Genomic DNA, 23,646 nt, shown 5'->3' with positions numbered 1-23,646 from the left:
AGAAAGATCATTGCTGATGTGTACCTCAACTCTCCTTATTTACGTGCCGTAGCTCCATGTCTCTTGATGTCCCTGCCTAACAAAATTCTATCTTGGTCTAAACTCCCGTTGTTCTACCATCCACAGTCTTTTGGAACAGGAAGTTCCAGATATTTACTACCCTTTTGTGAACAAATGTTTCCTGATTTTTATTCTTGAATGGCTGAGTTCTAATTTTACGATTATTTCTTTTAACTTGATTTCCTCATCTGAGACAATCATTTCTCCATCAACTCTATTGAATCCTTTTAATATCTTAATTGAATCACCCCTCAAATTTTTATACTGAAAGAAATGCAAGAAAAACTTGTGCTACCTGTCGTCATAATATAATATTCTTGTGCATCTATGTTGCGTGTCCTCCAAGGTCAGTCCTCCAAGGTCAGTATATATTTTCTGAGCTGTAGTGCCCAAACCTGAATGCAGTACTCCAGATGCAGCCTAACCCGCGGCAGGATAAAACTGAAGCATTACTCCTTCCCATTTTTAATGTGTGGCTCAGTAAAGGCCAGCATTCATTTGTCAATTGATTGCCTTTCCACCTGTCTACTAGCTTTACGAGTTATGGACTTGCCTTCCAAAGCTCTTTTCTCTTCTGCAGTTCTATTTTCTTACCATTTATAGGAACACAGGAACAGATGTAGACCATTTAGCCCTTTGAGCTAATTCCGCCATTTGTGTCTGATCTGCAACCCAACTCATCTTTACCCCATAACCATTAACGCCTATGGTTAACAAAAATCTATCAAGCTCCAGATTTAAAATTAATAATTTATCGCGTATCAATTGTCATTTATAGGGTAGTTCCAAACCTCTTATCACCCATTCTGTGAAGGAGTGTATCCTAATTTGACTCCTGAAAGAGCTGGCTCTAATTTTTAGGCTATGTCCCATCGTCCTAGACTCCTTAAGTTGCAGAAATAACAAAAATGTGTATACTCCATCTGTTCCCCAATGTCTTGAAAACTTCATTCAAATCACCCCTTAAACTTTTAAATTGGAGGAAATATAATCTTAGGGTGTATAATTCTGCCTTGTATTTTAACATTTGAGTCCATGTATCATTTTGGTAAACCGTGTTACAATCGCTACAAGGCCAATATATCTTTCCAAAGACACTCCAGGTGTGGCCTGATCAAGACTTTGTATAACCGTTGAGTAACTTCGACCTCCTTATATTTTAGCCCTCTAGATATAAAGGACAACATTAATTTGCCTCTTAGATTATTTTCTGCACATGTTCATGACATTTAAATGATCTATGCGCCTGGACCCCAAAATATTTTTGCCTCCAATGTTTCCACCTGTCATCTTTTAGAAAGTATTTTGTTCTATCTTTATGTGAAACATGCATTTGTTTATGTAAATACATGAATAGGATGGGAATAGAGGGTACGGACCCCGGAAGTGGAGGGAGATTTTAATTTAGACAGGCAGCATGGCCGGCGGAGGCTTGGAGGGCTGAAGGGCCTGTTCCTGTGCTGTACTTTTCTTTGTTCTTTGTTTACATAGGATCAGGAGTGGGCCATTCAGAACCTGTTCCACGATTCAATATGATCATGGCTGATGGAACATTTCAATGCCGTTTATACCTACTATCCCCATATCCCTTTACATTATTGTTAATCAGAAATCTATCAATCTCTGCTGTAAAGATACACTGAGCTTCGACAGCCCTCTGGGGTCGAGAATTACATAGGTTCACAACCTATGTAAAAGAAATGTCTCCTCAACTCTGTTCTCAGTGGCATCCGTCTTATTTTGAAATTGTTCCCCCTGGTTCTAGACTCCCCAACCAAGAAACATCTTGCATTTGCTCTGTCTATTCCTTTAAGTATTTTGTCGATTTCAGTGAGGTAACCCCTCATTCTTCGAAACTTTAGACAATACAGGCCCAGTTTGCCCAATCTCTCTTCATAAGGCAGCCCTGCCATCCCTGGAACAAGTGTGGTAAACCTTTGTTGCACTCCCTCTATGGTAATAATATTCTTTCTGAGGTAAGGGGACCAAAACTGCGTACACTACTCCAGGTGTGGCGTAGCCAAGCTTCTATACAATTGAAGCAGGACCGCCCTACTCCTGTACTCAAATCCATTTGCGATAAAGGCTAACATAGCTCGCTGCACCTGCATGCTAGCCTTCAATGACTTACGGATAATGATCATCAGGGCCCATTGTACAATGAAACCCTTTGGCACTGTTTTTCTTATGCCGTTAATATATTGATATCGCTTGATGATTTTATACTTCCATCTATAGTTTATAATGCTGCTCATCTTTGTGACATCAGTAAAGATGGATATATGGCTTTCCCTCCTGATACAAACCATTAATAAAACATGTGATTTGTTGAGGTCCCAAAACAGACCCATGCAGACCACCACTAGTTGTATTCTGTCAATTACAGTAACTGCCTATTGATCCCTTATCTCCTGCCACTCAATTAATTTCCCAACCAAGCAAATAATTTGTCTCCAATTCTTGAGCGTTAATATTAGCTAACTTTAACTAACAGTCACTTTATTTTGTTGAATCCCTGTTTCTGATTCAGCATTAGTTTCCTTGGGATGTCCATTATGCTTACTTTTGCCTTGCTCTACTGTAATTACTGATGCAAAGCAGTTATTCAAATGTCTACTATTTACTTATTTTCATTTTATAATATAATCGTTATTAATTCATAAGGGGCCCACAACACTGACCATCCTTTCTTTGAGTATCATAACTTTGTGTTGGTTTTAATGTTTCTTTTCAAACTCCATTTTTATAGCTCTCACTACCGGCCGCCTTTTGCTGTTTATAGTTTTTTTTGACAGTTTGGTGCTCCTTCCTATCCTTCTGTGCATGTTATTTTTCCAAAAAAATGAAAGCTAGACATGAGGGCCAGTTTTACCAATATGAAATCTTTACATGGAGTTTGCTTACATTGGTAAATTTTGGGGTGTTTCCCACTAATTTCTGTGCATTCTTTTTTGATCCTTCCATGTCTATATGCCAATCGTTCGAAAAATAAAGCAGACTTCAATTTTCTGAAGTGAGTTATGGAGCAAATAAGTGAAAAATCTACCTGCAAGTCACATGCTCAATATTTCACTCTATTTTTTTCACTCTGAAAGCTAGTGACATCGAAACAAACCTGTTGGACTTTAACCTGGTGTTGTAAGACTTTGTACTGTACTCTTACAAAGTTTAAGTATTCCTGGTCCTGTCCATTCTGTTAAACTGGAATAATATATCAATAGGGGTTCAGCCGTTTCATTATTTTATAGGTTTCTATCAGGCTACCTAAGACTATGCTACTCTAAATGTCTCGAGTCTATCTGAGAACTGAGGTTCTTTAGGAATCATTCTTGTTCTTCTGTTTTGAACTTTATTCAAGGCTACCTACCAAATGGAGGGATCAAAACTGGGCAGTGTGCTCTAGAGACAATACTTTTTGTTATTCCTTTCCTATCTGCTGTCAGTTTGATGATAGCATCTATCGGTTGCTAAATAGCTGTGACATGCATGCTGATGATATCCACCTCTATCTCTGTTATCTCTTTTATCTTTTGATTGTCTTTGTACTGTCAAATTGCTCACACAACATAAAATCTTAGATAAATCACATTCCTCCAGCTCAACGTCAGCAGGACCAAAGCTATTATTTTCAGCCTCTGCCACAAACCTTGCTCCCTTGCACTGATTCCATTGTCGATGACGGTCTGTCTGAACCGTTCCATGAATAATCCTGATATTTTATTTGACTCTGAATTCAGCTTCAATTACCACATCCTTTGAACCCCCAAACTATTTTAATCTGTCATCATAGCCCTTTCAGTTACTGAAATCTTTATCCATTCTACTATCATTGGAAGGCTAATTTATTCGAATAACCTCTTAACTGGCAATTTTGAATACTCATAAACTCAAGATTGCCCATAACTCTGCTGGGCATAACCTATGCTGCCCTAATAACCTCTTGTTTTTCTCTCTGATTGACATTATTTATGTTTTACTGGCTTCTCCTTTCCTCCAACCCCATCCAAGGTCTGTTTCTATCCCTCAACAGCCATGTTTATCCTATGTTTGAAATCTTCTTCAGCATTATATCCCCTCATTAAAAATATATTTTCTTCTGACTTTGGGCCTCTTTCGCGTCATACCATCATGCGGCACGGTAGCGTAGTGGTTAGCACAGTTGTTTCACCGTGTCAAGGACCTGGATTTGATTCCCGGCTTGAGTCACTGTCTGTGCGGAGCTGCACGTTCTCCCTATATCTGCGTGGGTATTCTCCGCGTGCTCTGGTTTCCTCCCACAAGTCCTGAAAGACATGCTTGTTAGGTGAATTGAACATTCTGAATTCTCCCTCAGTGTACCAGAACAGGCGCCGTAGTGTGGCGCCTAGGGGATTTTCACGATGACTTCATTGCAGTGTTAATGTAAGCCTACTTGTGACACTAGTAAAGATTATTTTTGTTATTATTATTAATAAAGATGAAATATTCAGTTGCATTGATCGTACTTTTTGGAAGTCCCTTTTTGAATCTCCATTTTTGCAAGATTGATTTCTTTGACCAAACTTTTCGTTTACTTCTGGTTTGGCACTTAGTATCTGTTTTCTTTATGTCCATGCCTAAAATAAGGTTGGTTATTTTTTGTGATAAAGTCATTGTATCAATATCTTTTGGTTGTTGCTGTTGATAAATGACCAAGAAATTTGGTAATTTTAATTCAACTTTACAGCCAAATCGAATAAGGGAGTTTGGTGCGGCAATACGACAACATGATCCTCACAGGCATGAGGCCACTTACGAAGGAAGTGAACGCCATGTTGTGAAAAATTCAAGGAATGAAAGATCTCCTGTTGAAGAGAGACGGCCCCCAGAACGCCCCAGGGTAGCTTTCCAAAATCCTCCATTTGATGGCAGGGGCCCTAATATTGGCCTGAGCAGTGGAATGTGGAATCCCCTTGGGAATGTAATGGTTCCTAGGTAAAATCTATATGATGTTTAAATTTGAGCTATGCTTTTAATGTGCAATGTGTAAAAGAAAAATAAGAGAAAATGTTGTTTTGCAGTTCAGGTATATGCACATTGATCCTTTTGGTTCAAAGCCCGATATGAAAATTTGTTATCAAATTCAATAAATATAATAATTTGAGGTAGCACAAAAAATTACCATGACAATTGACAAATTGTGGTAAAAATACAACTGGTCACTGATTACTTCATGGGAATGGTCTGGTTGACAGATTACTCTAGTTTCACACATGTGGTATGTCTGTTGATGGTCTAACAAGTTACTTACTTGTAAAATAGTTGCTGCTAAGTTGAACAATAAGAATTCCAAACAGACACCTCAGCAACGATTCAGGAGTGCTGCAAAATCAGACAAATCCCAGTGCAGTTGACCCTGCAAAATCTTACTGGCTAACATTTTGCCCAAGTTGGCAGAGCTTTCCTACAAAGTATTCAAACAACATTTTTTAGTTGCACTCAGTATATTTATCAGACAAAATCCCAGATCAGTCATCATTAGTTGATATGTACTGTCAGAATTCCAGAATAAAGCCAACAAGAGGGGCACACTAATTTAAATGGGTGGGCTTGGCCTGTGGAATTTTCAACATTAATATTGAACCCCATGAGGTCTAATGGCTCCACTTCAAACTTGTCTAGGGAGCCTGAATCTTGAAGGTTCATGGCTGCACCGCACTCCCCTGCACATGACCTTGATGCCACTGATGAATCTGTGAGATATTAATTAATTCTACGTCTTACCGTAGCATTTCTTTCTGATTTGAATAATTTATACATAGGGTCACTTTGAGCAGAAAGTGAAAGAAGTTGGGGTACTATTATAAAAACATACATAACAGCATATGAATTTGGAGCTCGAGTAGGTCATTCGGCCCCTTGAGCTCTGCACCACCTTTCCACCATTCAATAGGATCATGGCTGATTTGATTGTTGCCTCAACCCACATCTACCCCATATTATATTTTGTTAGTGAAGAATCGATCTACACCTGGCATAAAAATATTCAATTATTCTACTTCCTCTGCTCTCTGTGGAAGAGAATTTTAAAGACTCGTAATCCTTTGAGAGAAAATATTTCTCCTTACCCAGTATTTTTAAACTGTGTCCCCTGTTTGTGGCCTCTCCTTCACATAGACCTCCACCAACAAAACATGCTCCCTCATTTTAAATATTGATGAAAGTGAAGACATGAGGAATACTGTTTTACTCATTCTAGAAAACATAAAGGATATTTTGGCCCAAAGAAGGACGAGAATTGGAAATTTGGAAGATTTATCTTTAACACAAGTGAGTGAGCAAAGTTTGCTTCTTACAAGGGTGTGGTTTTAATGGGAGTTTGGGATAACATTACAGGATATTCCTGCATATTCCTACTGGACCATTCTTCTTCCAAGACTGGGACGATTGGGGTTGCCCAATCACTGGTAGTATCAGGCTCAGTGACTCCTGTCTTCAGTAACGTCTCGTGTTCTTCCACTTTCGGTCAAATAGCTTTTAAACACTTAGGCAGGCTGTCTGCCTTTATCTTGAGTTTGACTTTGACCCCAGTCATGGTCCAAGTGACTTTTTGAATACCTTTGTGTACTTTTTCGGAAGTGGTTGAAGATCGTTCATAGAATCAACAAGTTGATTCACGGCGGCCAATTTAGCTTAATCTTAACCAAGATCTCTCAAACAATGCTGGAATGTAGTGATCAAAACAGTCAATGTTGTTCATATCTTACAATGGATTATCTGTTAGTGAACCACAGAAACTAGGTGCAAGACTAGGCCTTTGAGCTTGTCGTTGTGTTTGGAGGAAAAGCCATCAATTCCAATAAGTTTCTGGTTGGTCTTTAAGAGCACTCATTGAATTTTAAATATATATGCCTGAAGAAGATGATTGATATCCACATTTTTGTCTGGTAGCTGGAGCCATTTTGAGACCCGTCTTTGAACTCAGTCCCAAGTTTTAAAACAAAATGTGATCTTCACAACAATTTTTATATTAAAAAAGTATAATACCATAATCTGTTTATTGGTATGGTTATTCCACTCCAACCTAAGACATATATCCCATCTTCCTGACAGTTGAACCATGATCTGTTTCACCTGAGATTGTAGCCAGGAATAAATGCCGGGAGGATGTTTCTCTACACTGGAGAGCACAAGTGTCAGAATACTAGTTGGCTACCTATATGGATTGAAAGGAGGAGAAATTTCTTCACTCAGTGTTGTGAATCTTTGGAATTCTCGGCCCTCAGTCGTGGAATATAATGAAGGGAAAGATTGATTGTTTTTGGAAACAAAGGAATTGAGGGATGTAGAGATAGTGTGGGAAGCTAGTGTTGAGCCAGAAGATCAAATATGATCCTATTGAGTGACAAAAGATGCTCAGAGGGGCATATGGTCTACTCCTATTTTTTATTTCTTGCATCAAGTTGTGAAATGTATGTAAAGCAGAAAGTTGTCAGTGATTGAACCATTAAAGGATTAGGGTTACTACGAAAGATAACCAAAGATGTTCAGGCTAGGTAGATTGTCCATGATCAATGCACGGGTTGTGGGATGGGGCAGTGGGCCTAGGTGGAGTGCTCTTTTGGAGGGTCGGTGCAGACTCAATGGAATGAATGGTCTCCTCCTGCACTGTAGGGATTTAACTCATGGAGGACAAAAACTCTCATGGACTCGTTGGGCCGAAAAACCTGTTCCTGTAATATCTTTCATGTAATTTTGAGTATTGCATTACTGCAGGTTACATGTCAATTTTTAATTTTAAAAAAGGTAAAGCTGATGTTTAGTTTTTAAAGAGGGAATTTGATGTAGATTAAGGCTTGTGTAACTGAATTAAAGCATTGGGGGCATTCAATATGGTTAATAAATAGAGATATTGATATATAGATATTGATATTATATATTATATTTTATAGAGATTATGGGCGGCATAGCGGCACAGTGGTTAGCACTGCCATCTCACAGATCCAGGGTCCCGGATTCAATTCTGGCCTCGGATAACTGTTTGTGTGGAGTTTGCACTTTATCCCGTGTCTGTGTGGGTTTCCTCCAGGTGCTCTGGTTTCCTCCCACAGTCCAAAGATGTACAGGTTAGGATTGGCCATGCTAAATTGTCCCTTAAGTGTCCAAAAGGTTAGGTTAGGTTGGGTTGTAGGGATGGAGTGGGGGCGTGGGGTGCTCTTTCCGAGGGCTGGTGCAGACTAGATGGGCCGAATGGCCTTCTGCACTGTAAATTATATGCTATTTATTCTGACATATTAGTATGTCACAATGGTAATTTGAATGATTGTGCTTCAAAACTGCACTATGATAATGACAACAAGATTGAATTTTGCAAGTTCAGTAATTAGCAGTATATTTTAGCTTGCTTTAAACTTTGTGGTTGAGTGGAAAATTGCAATACTGTACTTGGTGTTACTTTACTGTTACTTATCTAAGATCAAAGTTAATTAAGTTGTCCTTTGGATAGTACCACTGAAAGAGCCAATTAAAGTTGGTATTCTAATGAAATAAATGTTTACATCTCTTTATTGGGTAGAATTTGACGAAGATGTTTTTCTTATTGTAGGATCACAGCTATTCCTCCCCCTCCACCACCTGTGCTGACTGAACATTACCGAACACCTTATGATAATGCTTATTTTTTTTATGGTGCTCAGAATCCTTTGGATCCAAACTTGGCATACTGTGAGTATACTATAACATTTGAAAAGCAAATTGTACCAAAGGACTGTAAATTTTCTTTTTCATTGGTATTTTATAGAAATCTAATACAACAGCATCAGTTTATCGCTACACTTTATTACATATAATTGTGACACATAAAATGGAGAGTAAATTCTTATGCTTGAATTTTGTATAAATATAATTTTGGTATCTAGCAATTTTCAGTTGTAAAGGAGGTAAAATTAGAAAATGTCCTGGATAGTAAAAACAAAATTCAATATAAGAACTGTGCCAGTTCTTAAAGGGTAAATAGGCTGTGAGAACGTAATGTTGCACTGGTATCAGTGCACTAGAAAAATCTAGTGAATTCCTCAATAATGGTACTTGTAAAGAATCTTTGTATTCCTTTGATGTAGATCTCAAAGAAATCTGAAAAACAATCAAATATTGATAAAAATTTACATTTTGTTGCAGCTTTTCATCTTGCACTCATCAGTACAAACAATTGAAAAAAAAATGTTAATGGACCAATTAGTTGTAGTGTCACAGCTCGAGTAGCCTTTATATCCCAAAACTAAACACATCCAAAAGAACTCACATTTTTTGCATTTCATCGACCTTTAGCATGGGAAGTCTGTGACCCAAGCTGACATGACTGGAGCCAATGCAGACCTAGCCAGAACTAGCTTCGTCAACCGCACCAAACATTTAGCACAGAAAGTGTAATTGTTTATCTGTGCTGCAGATGGAGCTGTAGTGACATGTACGAACGACTGAGAGAGGGCTGACACTGTACTGGATGCAGCAAGGAGGAAATGGGAGGAAGAGCAGGGGTTCAAAATAGGGTGGGGACTCTGTAGCGAAGCACTACATAGGGTCAACTCCACCTCCACGTGCGCAAGACTCAACCTAATGCAACTAAAAGTGGTACATAGAGCCCATTTAACAAGAACTCGAATGAGTAGGTTCTTCCCGGAGGTGAAGGACGGATGTGAACGGTGCCAAGGAGGCCTGGCCAACCACGCCCACATGTTCTGGTCTTGCCCCAGACTTGCAGGGTACTGGACAGCCGCCTTTGAGGCAATGTCCAAAATGGTGGGGAATGAGGGTGGAGCCATGCCTGAAAGTGGCGGTCTTTGGGGTATCAGATCAGCCAGATCTCTTCATGGGGAGGCGGGCGGATGCCGTTGCCTTTACCTCCCTGATTGCCCGCCGCAGAATCCTGCTTGGCTGGCGGTCAACAGCACCACCTAAAGCTGCAGACTGGCTGTCTGATCAATCGGAATTTCTCCAAATGGAGGAAATCAAATTCACCATCCAAGGGTCGTTTCTCCAAATGGAGGAAATCAAATTCACCATCCGAGGGTCGGAAGATGGCTTCCTCAAAACATGGGAGCCATTTACCTGACTGTTCGGGACTTGTTTGCGGCCAACAAACTAATATATAAGTAGCCAAGAGCCGGGAAAAGTAATCAGGACATGATAGCGGGGAAGGGGGGGGGGGGGGTCAAGAGGGAGTAGCCAAACCCAGCAGGAACAAAAGGGGAGTAGCAGAGAAGAAGGGGGTGGGCGGTGGAGGGTGGGGGTGGCAGGGAGGGAGAGAGGACGAGGGACGAACAGAGGGGATCCAGGAGGGAGGAAGGAGGAGGGAACACAAAAGGGGGGGGGGGGGAGCGCAGGAGACGACAACGACCACAACACAGCCAAGGCGAAAGACAGAAAGAAAGAACAGGAAGAACGACAGATGGCCGAGGCTGAGGCCAATGGACAAAAAAAAATGACCAACAGATGCAAGTGACATCAGGGACACCACCCATTGCGCCTTCCACCCGGTTTTGTTTTGTTTGTTTTGTGTAAAAATAGAGGCGATGGGGAGTTGAAAAACCCTCTTTTCTGCTGTGTTATGAAATGTTTTACTCCCTCTGTTTTTTGTGTTTCTGTGTATTTGTATTTGTAGGTATATCATGTATAAAAGCCAGTAAAAACATTTTTTAAAAAAAAGCATGGATAGGGGATTGATTGGTTAACAGGAAGCAGAGTAGGATTCTCTTGGGGCGTGGCAGCATAGATGCTGAGGAGTTGTTTCCCCTTATGGGAGAGTCTAGGTCCAGAGGGTGTAATCTCAGAGTAAGGGGTTGCCCACTTATAAAGATGGAGATGAGGAACAATTTTTTCTGTCAAGGGTAATGAATCTGTGAAATTCTTTACTGCAGATGGCTGCAGAGGCTGGGCCGTTAAGTATGTTCAAGGCTGAGATAGACATATATAAAAATTTTTTTTTATAGTGTACCCAATTCATTTTTTCCAATTAAGGGGCAATTTAGCGTGGGCCAATCCACCTAGCTTGCACATCTTGGGTTGTGGGGGCGAAAGCCACACGAACACTGGGAGAATGTGCAAACTTCACACGGACAGTGACCCAGAGCCGGGATCGAACCTGGGGCCTCCGCGTTGTGAGGCAGCAATACTGCCCACTGTGCCACCGTGCTGCCCTGAGATAGACATATTTTTAATCAGGGAATCAAGGGGATCAATGGGGATAAGGAGGGAAAGTGGAGTTGAGGATTATCATAGCAGATCAGTCATGATCTCATTGAATGGCGGAACAGACTCGATGGGCCTAATGGCTCACTTCTGCCCCATACATCTTATAGGTCAGTTTTGGGTTTGCAAGATGCAACAGGTGGAGTACCACAAAAATCAGTGTATGGGCCTCAACAATTTCCAATCCATATCAGTGACTTGGATGAAGGTCCTGAATGTATGGTCGCTAAATTTGCTGATGACACAAGTAAGGCCGGAAAGTAATTTGTGAAGAGGACATGAGTCTGCAAAGACATCTAGATAGGTTAGCATGGTTGCACAGTGGTTAGCACTGTTGCTTCACAACTCCAGGGTCCCAAGTTCGATTCCGGCTTGGGTCACTGTCTGTGCGGAGTCTGCACGTTCTCCCTGTGTCTGCGTGTATTTCCTCCGAGTGCTCCGGTTTCTTCCCACAAGTCTCGAAAGATGTGCTGTTAGGTAATTTGGACATTCTGAATTCTCCCTCAATGTACCCAAACAGGTGCCGGAATGTAGTGACTGGGGGCTTTTTACAGTATCTTCATTACAGTGTTAATGTCAGCCTACTTGTGACAATAAAAATTATTTAAAAATAGCTGAGGGGTCAAAAATGTGGCAGATGGAGCATAATGTTGGAAAAATTGAACAGAAAAGAAGCATATTATATAAATGGAGAGAGATTGCTGAACTTTGTGATACAGAGGGATATACATGTCCTGGTACATGAATCACAAAAATTTAGTATGCAGGTTCAGAAAGTGGGGCGGGATTCTCCGTAATCAGCGCAATGTCCGCCGACCGGCGCCAAAAACGGCGCAAATCAGTCCGGCATCGCGCCGCCCCAAAGGTGCGGAATTCTCCGCATCTTGAGGGGCCGAGCCCTCACCTTGAGGGGCTAGGCCCACGCCGGACTGATTTCCGCCCCGCCAGCTGGCGGGAAAGGCCTTTGGTGCCCCGCCAGCTGGTGCAGAAATGACTTTGCCGTGCGGCGCATGTGCTGGAGTGTCAGCGGCCGCTCACGGCATCCCCGTGCAGGCGCAGTGGAGGGGGTCTCTTCAGCCTCTGCCATAGTGGAGACCATGGCGAAGGCGGAAGGAAAAGAGTGCCCCCACGGCACAGGCCCGCCCGCGGATCGGTGGGCCCCGATCGCGGGCCAGGCCACCGTGGGGGCACCCCCGGGGCCAGATCGCCCCGCGCCACCCCCAGGACCCTGGATCCGGCCCCCCCGCGCCGCCTTGTCCCGCCGGTAAGAGAGGTGGTTTGATTCTCGCCGGCGGGACAGGCGTTCCAGCAGTGGGACTTCGGCCCATCACGGGCCGGAGAATCGCCGGGGTGGGTGGGTGGGGGGGGGGCCCCGCCAACCGGCGCAGCGTGATTCCCACCCCCGCCGAATATCCGGTGCCGGAGAATTCGGCAACCGGCGGGGGCGGGATTCACCCCAGCCCTCGGCGATTCTCCGTCCCGGCGGGGGGTCGGAGAATCCCGCCCGTGATTAGGAAGACAAATGTTATTTGTTGCAAGGGAAATTGAATATCAAAATAATGGAGTTTTGCTACTGTTGTGTCGGGCATTGGTGCGACCCCATCTAGAGTTCGACATACAGTTTTGTTTTTTTTGTTTACAAAAGGATATAATTGCATTGGAAGCAGTGCAGAGAACATTCACTCGACTGATTCCTGGGATAAAGGAATAGCCTTATGAGAAAAGTTGAACAGGTTAGGCCTATATCCATTGAAGTTAGAAGATTAAATGTGATTATATTGAAATATATAAGATTCTGAGGGGACTTGACCAGGTTGCCGAAAGGTCAGTTCCCCTTGTGGGAGTGACTAAAAGTCGGGGACACAGTTTAAAAATAAGGGGTGTCCCATTTGAGATGGAGAAGAGGACAATTTTTTTCTCTGAGGGTTCTGGGTCTGTGGAATTCTCTTCCCTGGACAGCTGTGAAGGCAGGGTGATTGAAAATTTTTAAGGCTGAGTTGGATAGATTCTTGACTGACAAGAGAGTCAAAGGATATACGGTGGAGACAGTAAAATAGATGCCACGATCAGATCAGCTATGATATTACCAAATGTTAGCGTGTGACCTACTCCCTGCGAGGAAATGTGTCCTGGCTTTGTTCAGGTGCTACCTGCCCGGCTTGTACAAGTCCCGTCTGACCCAGAAGTGGTCCCAATGTCCCATGCATCTAAGACCCTGTTGCACCATTTTTCTGCCCATGCATTCGTCTGCTCTATCCTATTTCTAGAATAAATTGCGTTTGGCACCTGGTGTAATCCGAAGGTTACTATTTTTGAGGTTTTGCTTGCTAGTTTCCTAGAAACATATTTCAAAATACAGAGATTGGCCACAATCTTTCAATACTCATTTGGATATGGGACGAGTGCCCTCCGGAGGTCTGGAACGTTGCTAATGTTAAACTACTTTTCTGGAAAGGAGAGTGAGATAAACTGGGAAATTACAGGCCAATCGGCCTAATAACAATGCTGGGGAAGTTAACGGAAGCCATTATTAAAATAAAATAAACTTTCATTTGAAAAAGGCAAGTTAATTGAGGAAAACCAGCAAAGCAAATTGTGACTGATGAACTTGGTTGAATTGTTTGAGGTCACGACGGGAAGATAATGCACAAACAAACACTTGATCAACCTATGCCAAAAAATCCAAACTGCTTGTGAAACAGCAATCTATGCAGTATGTATGATAGGACAAGGAAGGTGTTTGGTCCGACTGTCGCCACTGTTGCCCCACTGAAATCCGTACTCAGTAAACAGATGTCCTGTTGTTTTGAACACTGCTGCGAATTGTACTCGCACGAGACAAACATATCCCTGTTTTTGTATGGCTCACTCCTGCAGCTTCCACTCATAATTGAGACAGATGAAGAACCCTCATCGCTTGAGCTTGAAACAGCCATTAATTCAGCAAGGATGGAATTCCAGCCAAACTGTTCAAGCACAAAGTCCCATTACTGCCACACCTTTATGACTCTTCCTCTGCTAAGAGGTGGGATCCATTCCCATAGGACAGGATACCATACAAAACAGACGTGACAGAGGAGATTGCAATAATTTAAAATTTAAAATAAATATATATATATATTTAATTAAAGGTTTCAAACACAATTTTTCCCCCTTACAAATCAACAAAAACGGTAACATGATAACTGATAGTTCACTATTTTATTTAAACCATGTTATCTAACAAAATAACACTAAATAGTGCTCCCCCCCCGCCCCTTCACCCCCTCTAGAACAAAAACAATTTACCCCCCCCCCCTCCTCCTCCCTCTGGGCTGCTGCTGCTGGCTATCTATTTTCCCCCTAACGTTCCGCTAGATAGCCGAACGGTTGCCACCGCCTGGAGAACCCCTGAGCCGATCCTCTCAGCGCAAACTTCATCCGCTCCAGTTTTATGAACCCTGCCATATCGTTTATCCAGGCCTCCACGCCGGGGGGTTTTGCTTCCTTCCACATGAGTAAAATCCTTCGCCGGGCTACTAGGGATGCAAAGGCCACAACATCGGCCTCTTTCGCCTCCTGCACTCCCGGCTCATCCGCTACCCCAAATATAGCTAACCCCCAGCTTGGCTTGACCCGGACCTTCACCACCTTCGAGATCACTCCCGCCACTCCCCTCCAATACCCCTCCAGTGCCGGACACGACCAAAACATAAGTGTGTGGTTCGCCGGGCTTCCCGCGCACCTCCCGCACCTGTCCTCCACTCCGAAGAACCTGCTCAACCTCGCTCCCATTATGTGTGCTCTATGTAGCACCTTAAATTGGATCAGGCTAAGCCTGGCACACGAGGAAGAGGAATTTACTTGGGGCATCAGCCCACAAACTCTCCTCAATCTCCTCCCCGAGCTCTTCTTCCCATTTTCCTTTCAGTTCTTCTACCAGCTCCTCCCCCTCTTCTCTCATCTCCCGGTATATTTCGGACACTTTGCCCTCCCCGACCCACACCCCCGAAAGCACTCTATCCTGGATCCCCTGTGTCGGGAGCAGCGGAAATTCCCTCACCTGTTGTCTCGTGAACGCCCTCACCTGCATATACCTAAAGATATTCCCCGGAGGCAGCTCATACTTTTCCTCTAGTGCTCCCAAGCTCGCAAATGTCCCATCTATAAATAAGTCTCCCACTCTCCTAATTCCTGCCCGGTGCCAGCTCTGGAACCCTCCGTCCAACCTCCCCGGGGCAAACCTATGGTTGTTCCTGATCGGGGACCACAGCGAGGCTCCCAGCACACCCCTCTGTCGCCTCCATTGCCCCCAGATACTTAATGTTGCCGCCACCACTGGGTTCGTGGTAAACCTTTTCGGGGAAAGCGGTAGTGGCGCCGTCACCAGCGCTTTTAAGCTTGTTCCTTTACAGGACGCCATCTCCAGCCTTTTTCACGCCGCCCCCTTTCCCTCTATCATCCACTTACGGATCATCGCCACATTGGCGGCCCAGTAATAGTCGCCCAAATTCGGCAACGCCAGTCCCCCTCTGTCCCTGCTACGTTGCAGGAACCCCCTCCTTACCCTCGGGGCCTTCCCTGCCCACACAAAGCTCATGATGCTCCTATCTATTTTCTTGAAAAAGGCCTTAGTGATCAATATAGGGAGACATTGAAACACAAATGGAAACCTCGGGAGGACCATCATCTTAATCGCCTGCACTCTGCCCGCCAGTGACAGCGGTTGCATATCCCACCTTTTGAAATCCTCTTCTATTTGCTCCACCAGCCGAGTCAGATTGAGTCTGTGTAAGGTTCCCCAGCTCCTGGCTATCTGAATCCCCAGGTATCGGAAGTTTCTTTACACTCTCCTTAGCGGCAGGCCATCTATCCCTCTACTCTGGTCCCCAGGGTGTATTACGAAAAGCTCACTCTTTCCCATGTTAAGCCTATATCCTGAGAAATCTCCAAACTCCCTCAATATCTGCATACCCTCTGTCATCCCCCCCCACTGGATCCGCCATATACAGCAGTAGGTCATCTGCGTAGAGTGACACTCGGTGTTCCTCTCCCCCTCTAACAACCCCTCTCCATTTCCTGGAGTCTTTCAGCGCTATGGCCAGTGGTTCAATTGTCAGCGCGAACACTAATGGGGACAGAGGGCACCCCTGTCTTGTTCCCCTATGTAGTCGAAAATACTCCGATCTTTGCCGATTTGTGACTACACTTGCCATTGGGGCCCCATAGAGGAGTTTAACCCAGCTGACAAACCCCTCCCCGAACCCAAACCTTCTCAGCACCTCCCATAGATACTCCCACTCCACCCTATCAAATGCCTTCTCTGCATCCATTGCCGCCACTATCTCTGCCTCCCCCTCCACTGGGGGCATCATTATCACCCCCAATAGCCGTCGCACGTTGACATTCAATTGTCTCCCCTTTACGAACCCTGTCTGATCTTCGTGCACCACCCCCGGGACACAATCCTCTATCCTCATTGTCAGCACTTTTGCCAACAACCTGGCGTCCACATTCAGGAGTGAGATAGGCCTATAAGACCCACATTGCAGCGGGTCTTTATCTTGCTTCAGGATTAGTGATATCATCGCCTCCGACATTGTCGGGGGTAGAGTCCCCCCTTCTCTGGCCTCGTTAAAGGTTCTTACCAGCAGCGGGGCCAACAAGTCCACGTATTTCCTGTAAAATTCCACCGGGAACCCGTCAGGTTCCGGGGCCTTCCCTGCCTGCATGTTCCCCAGCCCTTTGGTCACCTCGTCCACCCCAATTGGCGCCCCCAGGCCTGCCACCTCCTGCTCCTCCACCCGCGGGAACCTTAGTTGGTCCAGAAACTGCTGCATCCCCTCTTTTCCCTCCGGGGGTTGGGACCTATATAACCTCTCATAAAAAGGTCTTAAACACCCCATTTACCTTCCCTGCTCTCTGCACCGTAGTTCCCGTTTCATCCCTAACTCCCCCTATTTCCCTCGCCGCTGTCCTCTTAACGAAGCTGGTGGGCCAACAGGCGACTCGCCTTTTCCCCATAGTCATATCTCATCCCCTGTGCCTTCCTCCACTGTGCCTCTGCCTTCCCTGTGGTCAGCAGGTCAAACTCCGTCTGGAGTCTTCGCCTCTCCCTATAGTCCTTCGTCCGGGGCCTCCGCATACCTTTTATCCACACTCAAAATCTCCCCCAGTAATCTTTCCCTCTCTTTGGCCTCTGTTTTCCCCTTGTGAGCCCTGATGGAGATCAACTCTCCCCTGACCACCGCCTTCAGCGCTTCCCATACTACCCCCACTCGGACCTCCCCATCATCATTGGCCTCCAGGCACCTTTCGATACATCCTGCACCCTTCCGCAGACTCCCTCATCCGCCAATAATCCCACATCCAGTCGCCAGAGTGGGCGCTGTTCCCTCTCTTCTCCTAGTTCCAGATCCACCCAATGTAGGGCATGGTCTGAAACAGCTATGGCCGAGTACTCCGTTCCTTCCACCCTCGAAATCAGTGACCTTCCCAAAACGAAAAATCCGGGAGTATACCTTATGGACATGGGAGAAAAAGGAGAACTCTTTGGCCAGCGGCCTAGCAAATCTCCAAGGATCCACTCCCCCCATTTGGTCCATAAACCCCCTAAGCACCTTGGCCGCTGCCGGCCTTCTTCCGGTCCTGGATCTATATCTATCTAACCCTGGGTCTAGCACGGTGTTGAAGTCCCCCACCATTACCAGGTTTCCTACCTCCAGGTCCGAGATACGTCCCAGCATCCGCTTCATAAATCCCGCATCATCCCAGTTCGGGGCATATACGTTGACCAGCACGACCTTCATTCCCTGCAGTCTGCCACTCACCATCACATATCTGCCCCCGCTGTCCGCTACAATGTTCCTAGCCTCGAACGACACCCGTTTCCCCACCAATATGGCTACCCCTCTATTCTTTGCGTCCAGCCCTGAGTGGAACATCTGTCCCACCCATCCTTTCCTTAACCTAACCTGGTCCGCCACCTTCAGATGCGACTCTTGAAGCATGGCCACGTCTGCCTTCAGTCCTTTTAAGTGCGCGAACACTCGGGCCCTCTTAATCGGCCCATTTAGGCCTCTCACGTTCCACGTGATCAGCCGGACTGGGGGGCTGCCCGCCCCCCCTCCCCTGTCGACTAGCCATCACCCTCTCTGGGCCAGTCCCACGTCCCGGTCCCGCGCACCCATCCGTCCCCCAGGCGGCGCATTCCCGCCTCGACCACCTTTTCTCTTACCAGCTCCCTTTCGATCTCAGCAGCAGCAACCCAGTTGCCCCCCCACCCCCCGCTAGATCCCCATCTAGCATGGTTACTCCCCCCATACCCATATTGCTCCCGAAAGTCAGCTGACTTCAACTGACCCCGGCTTCTCCCGCTCTCTCCTTGACCCCCCCGTGTGAGGAACTCCCATCCTCCTTGCGCCTATCTTCCCGCCATCATCTCTCTGGTGCGGGGGAAAAAAAACCCCCGCGCTTTCTAGAACCATCCCGCCCCCTATGGCGCAGCTCCCCCTACAGCCCCGTTGCCATTCCCCATCCCCCGCCTGTGTCTCTTCCCCCCCCCCCCCCCCCCACCGGCGCCCACATTTCTCAGTGTCCCCCCCCCCCCCCCCCCTCCCCAATTTACATCTCTATACATCAACATTGTCGTTTCCCCTCCAACATCAGTCCCTCAGTTCTGGTCCAGTTTCTCTTTATGAATGAAGGTCCATGCTTCTTCCGACGTTTCAAAATAGTAATGTCTATCCTGGTACGTGACCCATAATCGCGCCGGCTGCAACATCCCGAACTTTACTTTCTTCTTATGCAGCACCTCCTTGGCTCAATTGAAACTCGCCCTCTTTCTCGCCACCTCAGCACTCCAGTCCTGATACACTCGTATCACCGCATTCTCCCATCTGCTACTTCGTACCCTCTTGGCCCAGCTCAAAACAACCTCTCTGTCGTTGAAGCGGTGAAATCGCACGACCATCGCCCTAGGTGGTTCTCCAGCCTTTGGTCTCCTCGCAGGGACCCGGTGGGCCCCTTCCACTTCCAAGAGGCCCGAGGGGGCCTCAGCTCCCATTAGCGAACGTAGCATCGTGCTCGCATAAGCCCCGCCGTCAGCTCCTTCCACTCCCTCGGGGAGACCCAGGATCCGGAGGTTTTTTCTCCTTGATCTATTTTCCAGGACTTCAATTCTTTCGATGCACTTCTTATGAAGCGCCTCGTGCGTCTGCATTTTGACCGCTGGGCCCAGGATCTCGTCCTCGTTGTCAGTTACTTTCTGCTCCACCACACGGAGCTCTATCTCCTGGGCCTTTTGTGTCTCTTTAAGCCCCTCGATTGCCTGTAACATCGGGGCCAGCACCTCCTTTTTTAGCACCTCCACACACCGTCTTAGAAATTCATCCTGGTCCGGTCCCCAGGTCGCCTGGGCTCCCTCCGACGCCGTCTTGTTCCTTTCTTTCCTCTGCCGCTGCCCTCGAGGATCCTCCGTGATCTGGCTGCCGCCGCCGATCTTTTTCTTTCACACTGTGGGGGACTCCCTGTTGCTTCACCCCACACCGGGTTTCGTCGCAAAAATTTCCCGTTGGGGCTCTTAAAAAGAGCCCGAAAGTCCATCAAAGCTGGAGCCGCCGAAACGTGTGGCTTAGCTGATCATCGCCGTAACCGGAAGTCGGAGATTGCAATAACAACAATGCATCTCACTTCGTTGGGCAGGACCATGCTAGGTTCATGCTTAAAAGACTCATCTGACTTCCGGTTGCGGCGATGACCAGCTAAGCCGCACGTTTCGGCAGCTCCCGTTCTGACGGACTTTTGGGCTCGAATCGGGAGCCCCAACGGAATTTTTTTTCGACCTAACCCAGTGTGGGGTGACGAAGGAAGGAGTCCCCCTGGGTGTGTATGGAAAGGAGCGGCGGTAGTGGCCAGATTGCGAAGGATCCTTTGGAGCAGCGGCAGAGAAGAGAAGGGAGAAGCAAGATGGCGGCGGATGGAGCCCAGATGATATGGGGCCCGGACCAGCAGGAGTTTCTCCGACGATGTGTGGAGGAGCTTAAGAAAGAGGTGCTGGCGCCGATGCTACTGGCAATCGAGGGACTGAAGGAAACACAAAAGGTCCAGGCGATGGAGCTCCGTGGAGTGAAGGCAAAGGCAGCCGAGAACGAAGACGAGATACAGGGCCTGGTGGTAAAAACGGAGACGCACGAGGCACTACACAAGAAGTGCATAGACAGGCTGGAAGCCCTGGAGAACAGCTCGAGGAGGAAGAACCTACGGATTTTAGGTCTCCCCAAAGGAACAGAGGGAGCAGATGCTGGGGCGTATGTGAGTACGATGCTCCATACTCTAATGGGAGCTGAGGCCCCAACGGGCCCTCTGGAACTGGAGGGAGCGTACCGGGTCCTCGTGAGAAGACCAAAGGCAGGGGAAACACCAAGAGCAATAGTGGTGAAGTTCCATCGCTACAGGGACAGGGAGACGGTCCTGAACTGGGCTAAGAAGACACGGAGTAGCAAGTGGGAGAACGCGGTGATACGCGTGTATCAAGACTGGAGTGCGGAGGTGCCGAGAAGGAGGGCGAGTTTCAACTGGGCCAAGGCGGTGCTCCATAGGAAGAAAGTTTGGGATGTTGCAGCCTACGAGATTGTGGGTCACACATCAGGGCAAACACCACTACTTCGAGACGGCGGAGGAGGCATGGACATTCATTCAGGAAGAGAAATTGGACTAGACTTGAGAAATTGATGCCCGGAGAGGGGTAGCGAGGTGGTGGCACAGCAATATAAAGTGGGGAGAGGGGAGGGCTAATGTGTAGTAATGTTGGACGGGGAATTTTTTTTCTCTCCCCCCGATGTGGGGGACATGAAGAAATGTGTGCGCCGGTGGAAAAGGGGACAGGGAAGGGGAATGAGGGAACTGCGGCATTAGGGGCGGGGCCGAGAGGAAGGCGTGTGTATTTTCCCACGGTATGGAAACTATGGCGGGAAAAAATAGCGCAAGAAGGAAGGGAGCCTCACGCAGGGAGGTCAAAGGATGAACGGAGGAAGCCGAGGTCAGCCAGAGTTAGCTGACTTCCGGAAGCAATATGGGGGGAGTAATCAAGCTAGAGGGGGATCTGGGGCGGGGGGGGGGGAGGGGGGGGGGACTGACTAACTGGGTTGCTGCTGCTGAGAGTAAGGGGGAGCTGATACGAGACGAGGTGGTCGGGACGGGAGGGCACCGTCTGGGGGACAGACGGGTGCGTGAGACCTGAGTAAGGAGATGGTTTAAAAAAGGGGATGGCTAGTCGACGAGGGGGGTGTAAATGGCCCCCCAACCCGGCTGATCACGTGGAATGTGAGAGGTTTAAATGGGCCGATTAAGAGGGCAAGGGTGTTTGCGCACTTAAAGAGACTGAAGGCGGACATAGTTATGCTCCAGGAGACGCACCTGAAGTTGGCGGATCAGGTTAGACTAAGGAAAGGATGGGTGGGACAGGTATTCCACTCAGGGTTGGACGCGAAAAACAGAGGGGTGGCAATACTGGTGGGGAAACGTGTATCGTTCGAGGCTAAGACCATAGTGGTGGATAGTGGGGGCAGGTATGTGATGGTGAGTGGCAGATTGCAGGATGAGGCGGTTGTGCTGGTGAACGTATATGCCCGGAACTGGGATGACGTGGGATTCATGAAGCGAATGCTGGGACGTATCCCTGACCTGGAGGTGGGAAACTTGTTAATGGGGGGGGGGGGACTTTAACACAGTGCTTGACCCAGGGCTGGACCGGTCCAGATCCAGGACCGGGAGAAGGCCAGCAGCGGCCAAGGTGCTTAAGGGATTCATGGAGCAAATGGGGGGATTAGATCCGTGGAGATTTGCCAGACCGATGGGTAAAGAGTTTTCCTTTTTCTCCCACGTCCACAAGGTATACTCCCGGATAGACTTTTTTGTTTTGGGAAGGGCATTGATCCCGAGGGTGGCAGGAACGGAGTACTCGGCTATAGCCGTGTCAGATCACGCCCCGCATTGGGTGGATCTGGAACTGGGAGAGGAAAGGGAGCAGCGCCCACTCTGGCGATTAGACATGGGACTACTGGCGGACGAGGGGGTATGCGGAAGGGTGAGGGGATGTATCGAAAGATACCTGGAGGTCAATGACGATGGGGAGGTCCAAGTGGGAGTAGTATGGGAAGCGCTGAAGACGGTGGTTAAAGGAGAGCTGATTTCCATCAGGGCCCACAAGGGGAAACAAGAGGGTAAAGAAAGAGAGAGATTAGTAGGGGAAATTTTGAGGGTGGATAGGAAGTATGCGGAGGCCCCAGACGAAGGGCTATACAGGGAAAGACGAAGATTACAGACGGAGTTTGACCTGCTGACCACGGGAAAGGCAGAGACACAGTGGAGGAAGGCACAGGGGATGCAATATGAATATGGGGAAAAGGCGAGCCGGCTGCTGGCCCAACAACTACGGAAGAGGGGGGCGGCGAGAAAGATTGGAGGAGTTAGGGACGAAACGGGAAAGATGGAGCAGAGAGCAGGGAAAGTGAACGAGGTGTTCAAGATATTCTATGAGAGGTTGTACAAGTCCCAACCCCCGGAGGGGAAAGAGGGAATGATACACTTTTTGGACCAGCTAGAGTTCCCGAGGGTGGAGGGGCAGGAGGTGGCAGGTCTGGGGGCGCAGATTGAGGTGGATGAGGTGATCAAAGGAATTGGGAACATGCAAGCAGGGAAGGCCTCGGGACCAGATGGGTTCCCGGTGGAATTTTATAGGAAGTATATGGACCTGTTGGCCCCGCTTTTGGCGAGAACCTTTAATGCGGCTAAGGAAAGGGGGACATTACCCCCGACAATGTCGGAGGCGACGATATCGCTAATTCTGAAACGAGACAAAGACCCGCTGCAGTGCGGGTCATACAGGCCCATCTCCCTCCTAAACGTAGATGCCAAACTGCTGGCCAAAGTGATGGCGACAAGATAGAGGATTGTGTCCCAGGGGTGGTACATGACGACCAGACAGGGTTTGTTAAGGGGAGACAATTGAATGCCAATGTACGAAGGTTGCTGGGGGTGATGATGATGCCCACACCGGAGGGGAAGGCAGAGATAGTGGTGGCGATGGATGCAGAGAAGGCATTCGATAGGGTGGAGTGGGACTATTTGTGGGAGGTGCTGAAGAGATTTGGGTTCGGGGAGGGGTTCATTAGATGGGTTAGATTCTTGTACGCGGCCCCGGTGGCAAGCGTCGTTACAAACAGGCAAAGATCGGGATACTTTCGACTACACGGGTACAAGACAAGGGTGGCCCCTGTCCCCGTTACTGTTCGCGTTGGCAATTGAACCATTGGCCATAGCGCTGAGGGACTCTTAAGAAGTGGAGGGGGGTGCTTAGAGGGGGAGAGGAACATCGAGTATCACTATATGCAGACGATTTGC

At 47.1% G+C, this 23,646-nt stretch overlaps 1 protein-coding gene across 5 annotated transcripts in view; it reads left to right on the top strand.

Moving 5' to 3' along the window:
- LOC140385450 (centrosome and spindle pole-associated protein 1-like) overlaps positions 1-23,646 on the top strand; it is a 344,086-nt gene that overhangs the window by 177,177 nt on the left and 143,263 nt on the right. For all 5 annotated transcript variants that reach the window (XM_072467626.1, XM_072467627.1, XM_072467628.1 and 2 more), the window contains 2 exons: positions 4,766-5,013; positions 8,624-8,742. In XM_072467626.1, the coding sequence (XP_072323727.1) occupies positions 4,766-5,013; positions 8,624-8,742 (367 nt within the window). The remainder of the gene's footprint in view (positions 1-4,765; positions 5,014-8,623; positions 8,743-23,646) is intronic.

The sequence above is a fragment of the Scyliorhinus torazame genome, chromosome 11 (genome assembly GCF_047496885.1).
Source record: "Scyliorhinus torazame isolate Kashiwa2021f chromosome 11, sScyTor2.1, whole genome shotgun sequence".
Lineage (NCBI taxonomy): Eukaryota > Metazoa > Chordata > Chondrichthyes > Carcharhiniformes > Scyliorhinidae > Scyliorhinus > Scyliorhinus torazame.
This window is presented reverse-complemented; position numbering and strand designations above follow the sequence as displayed.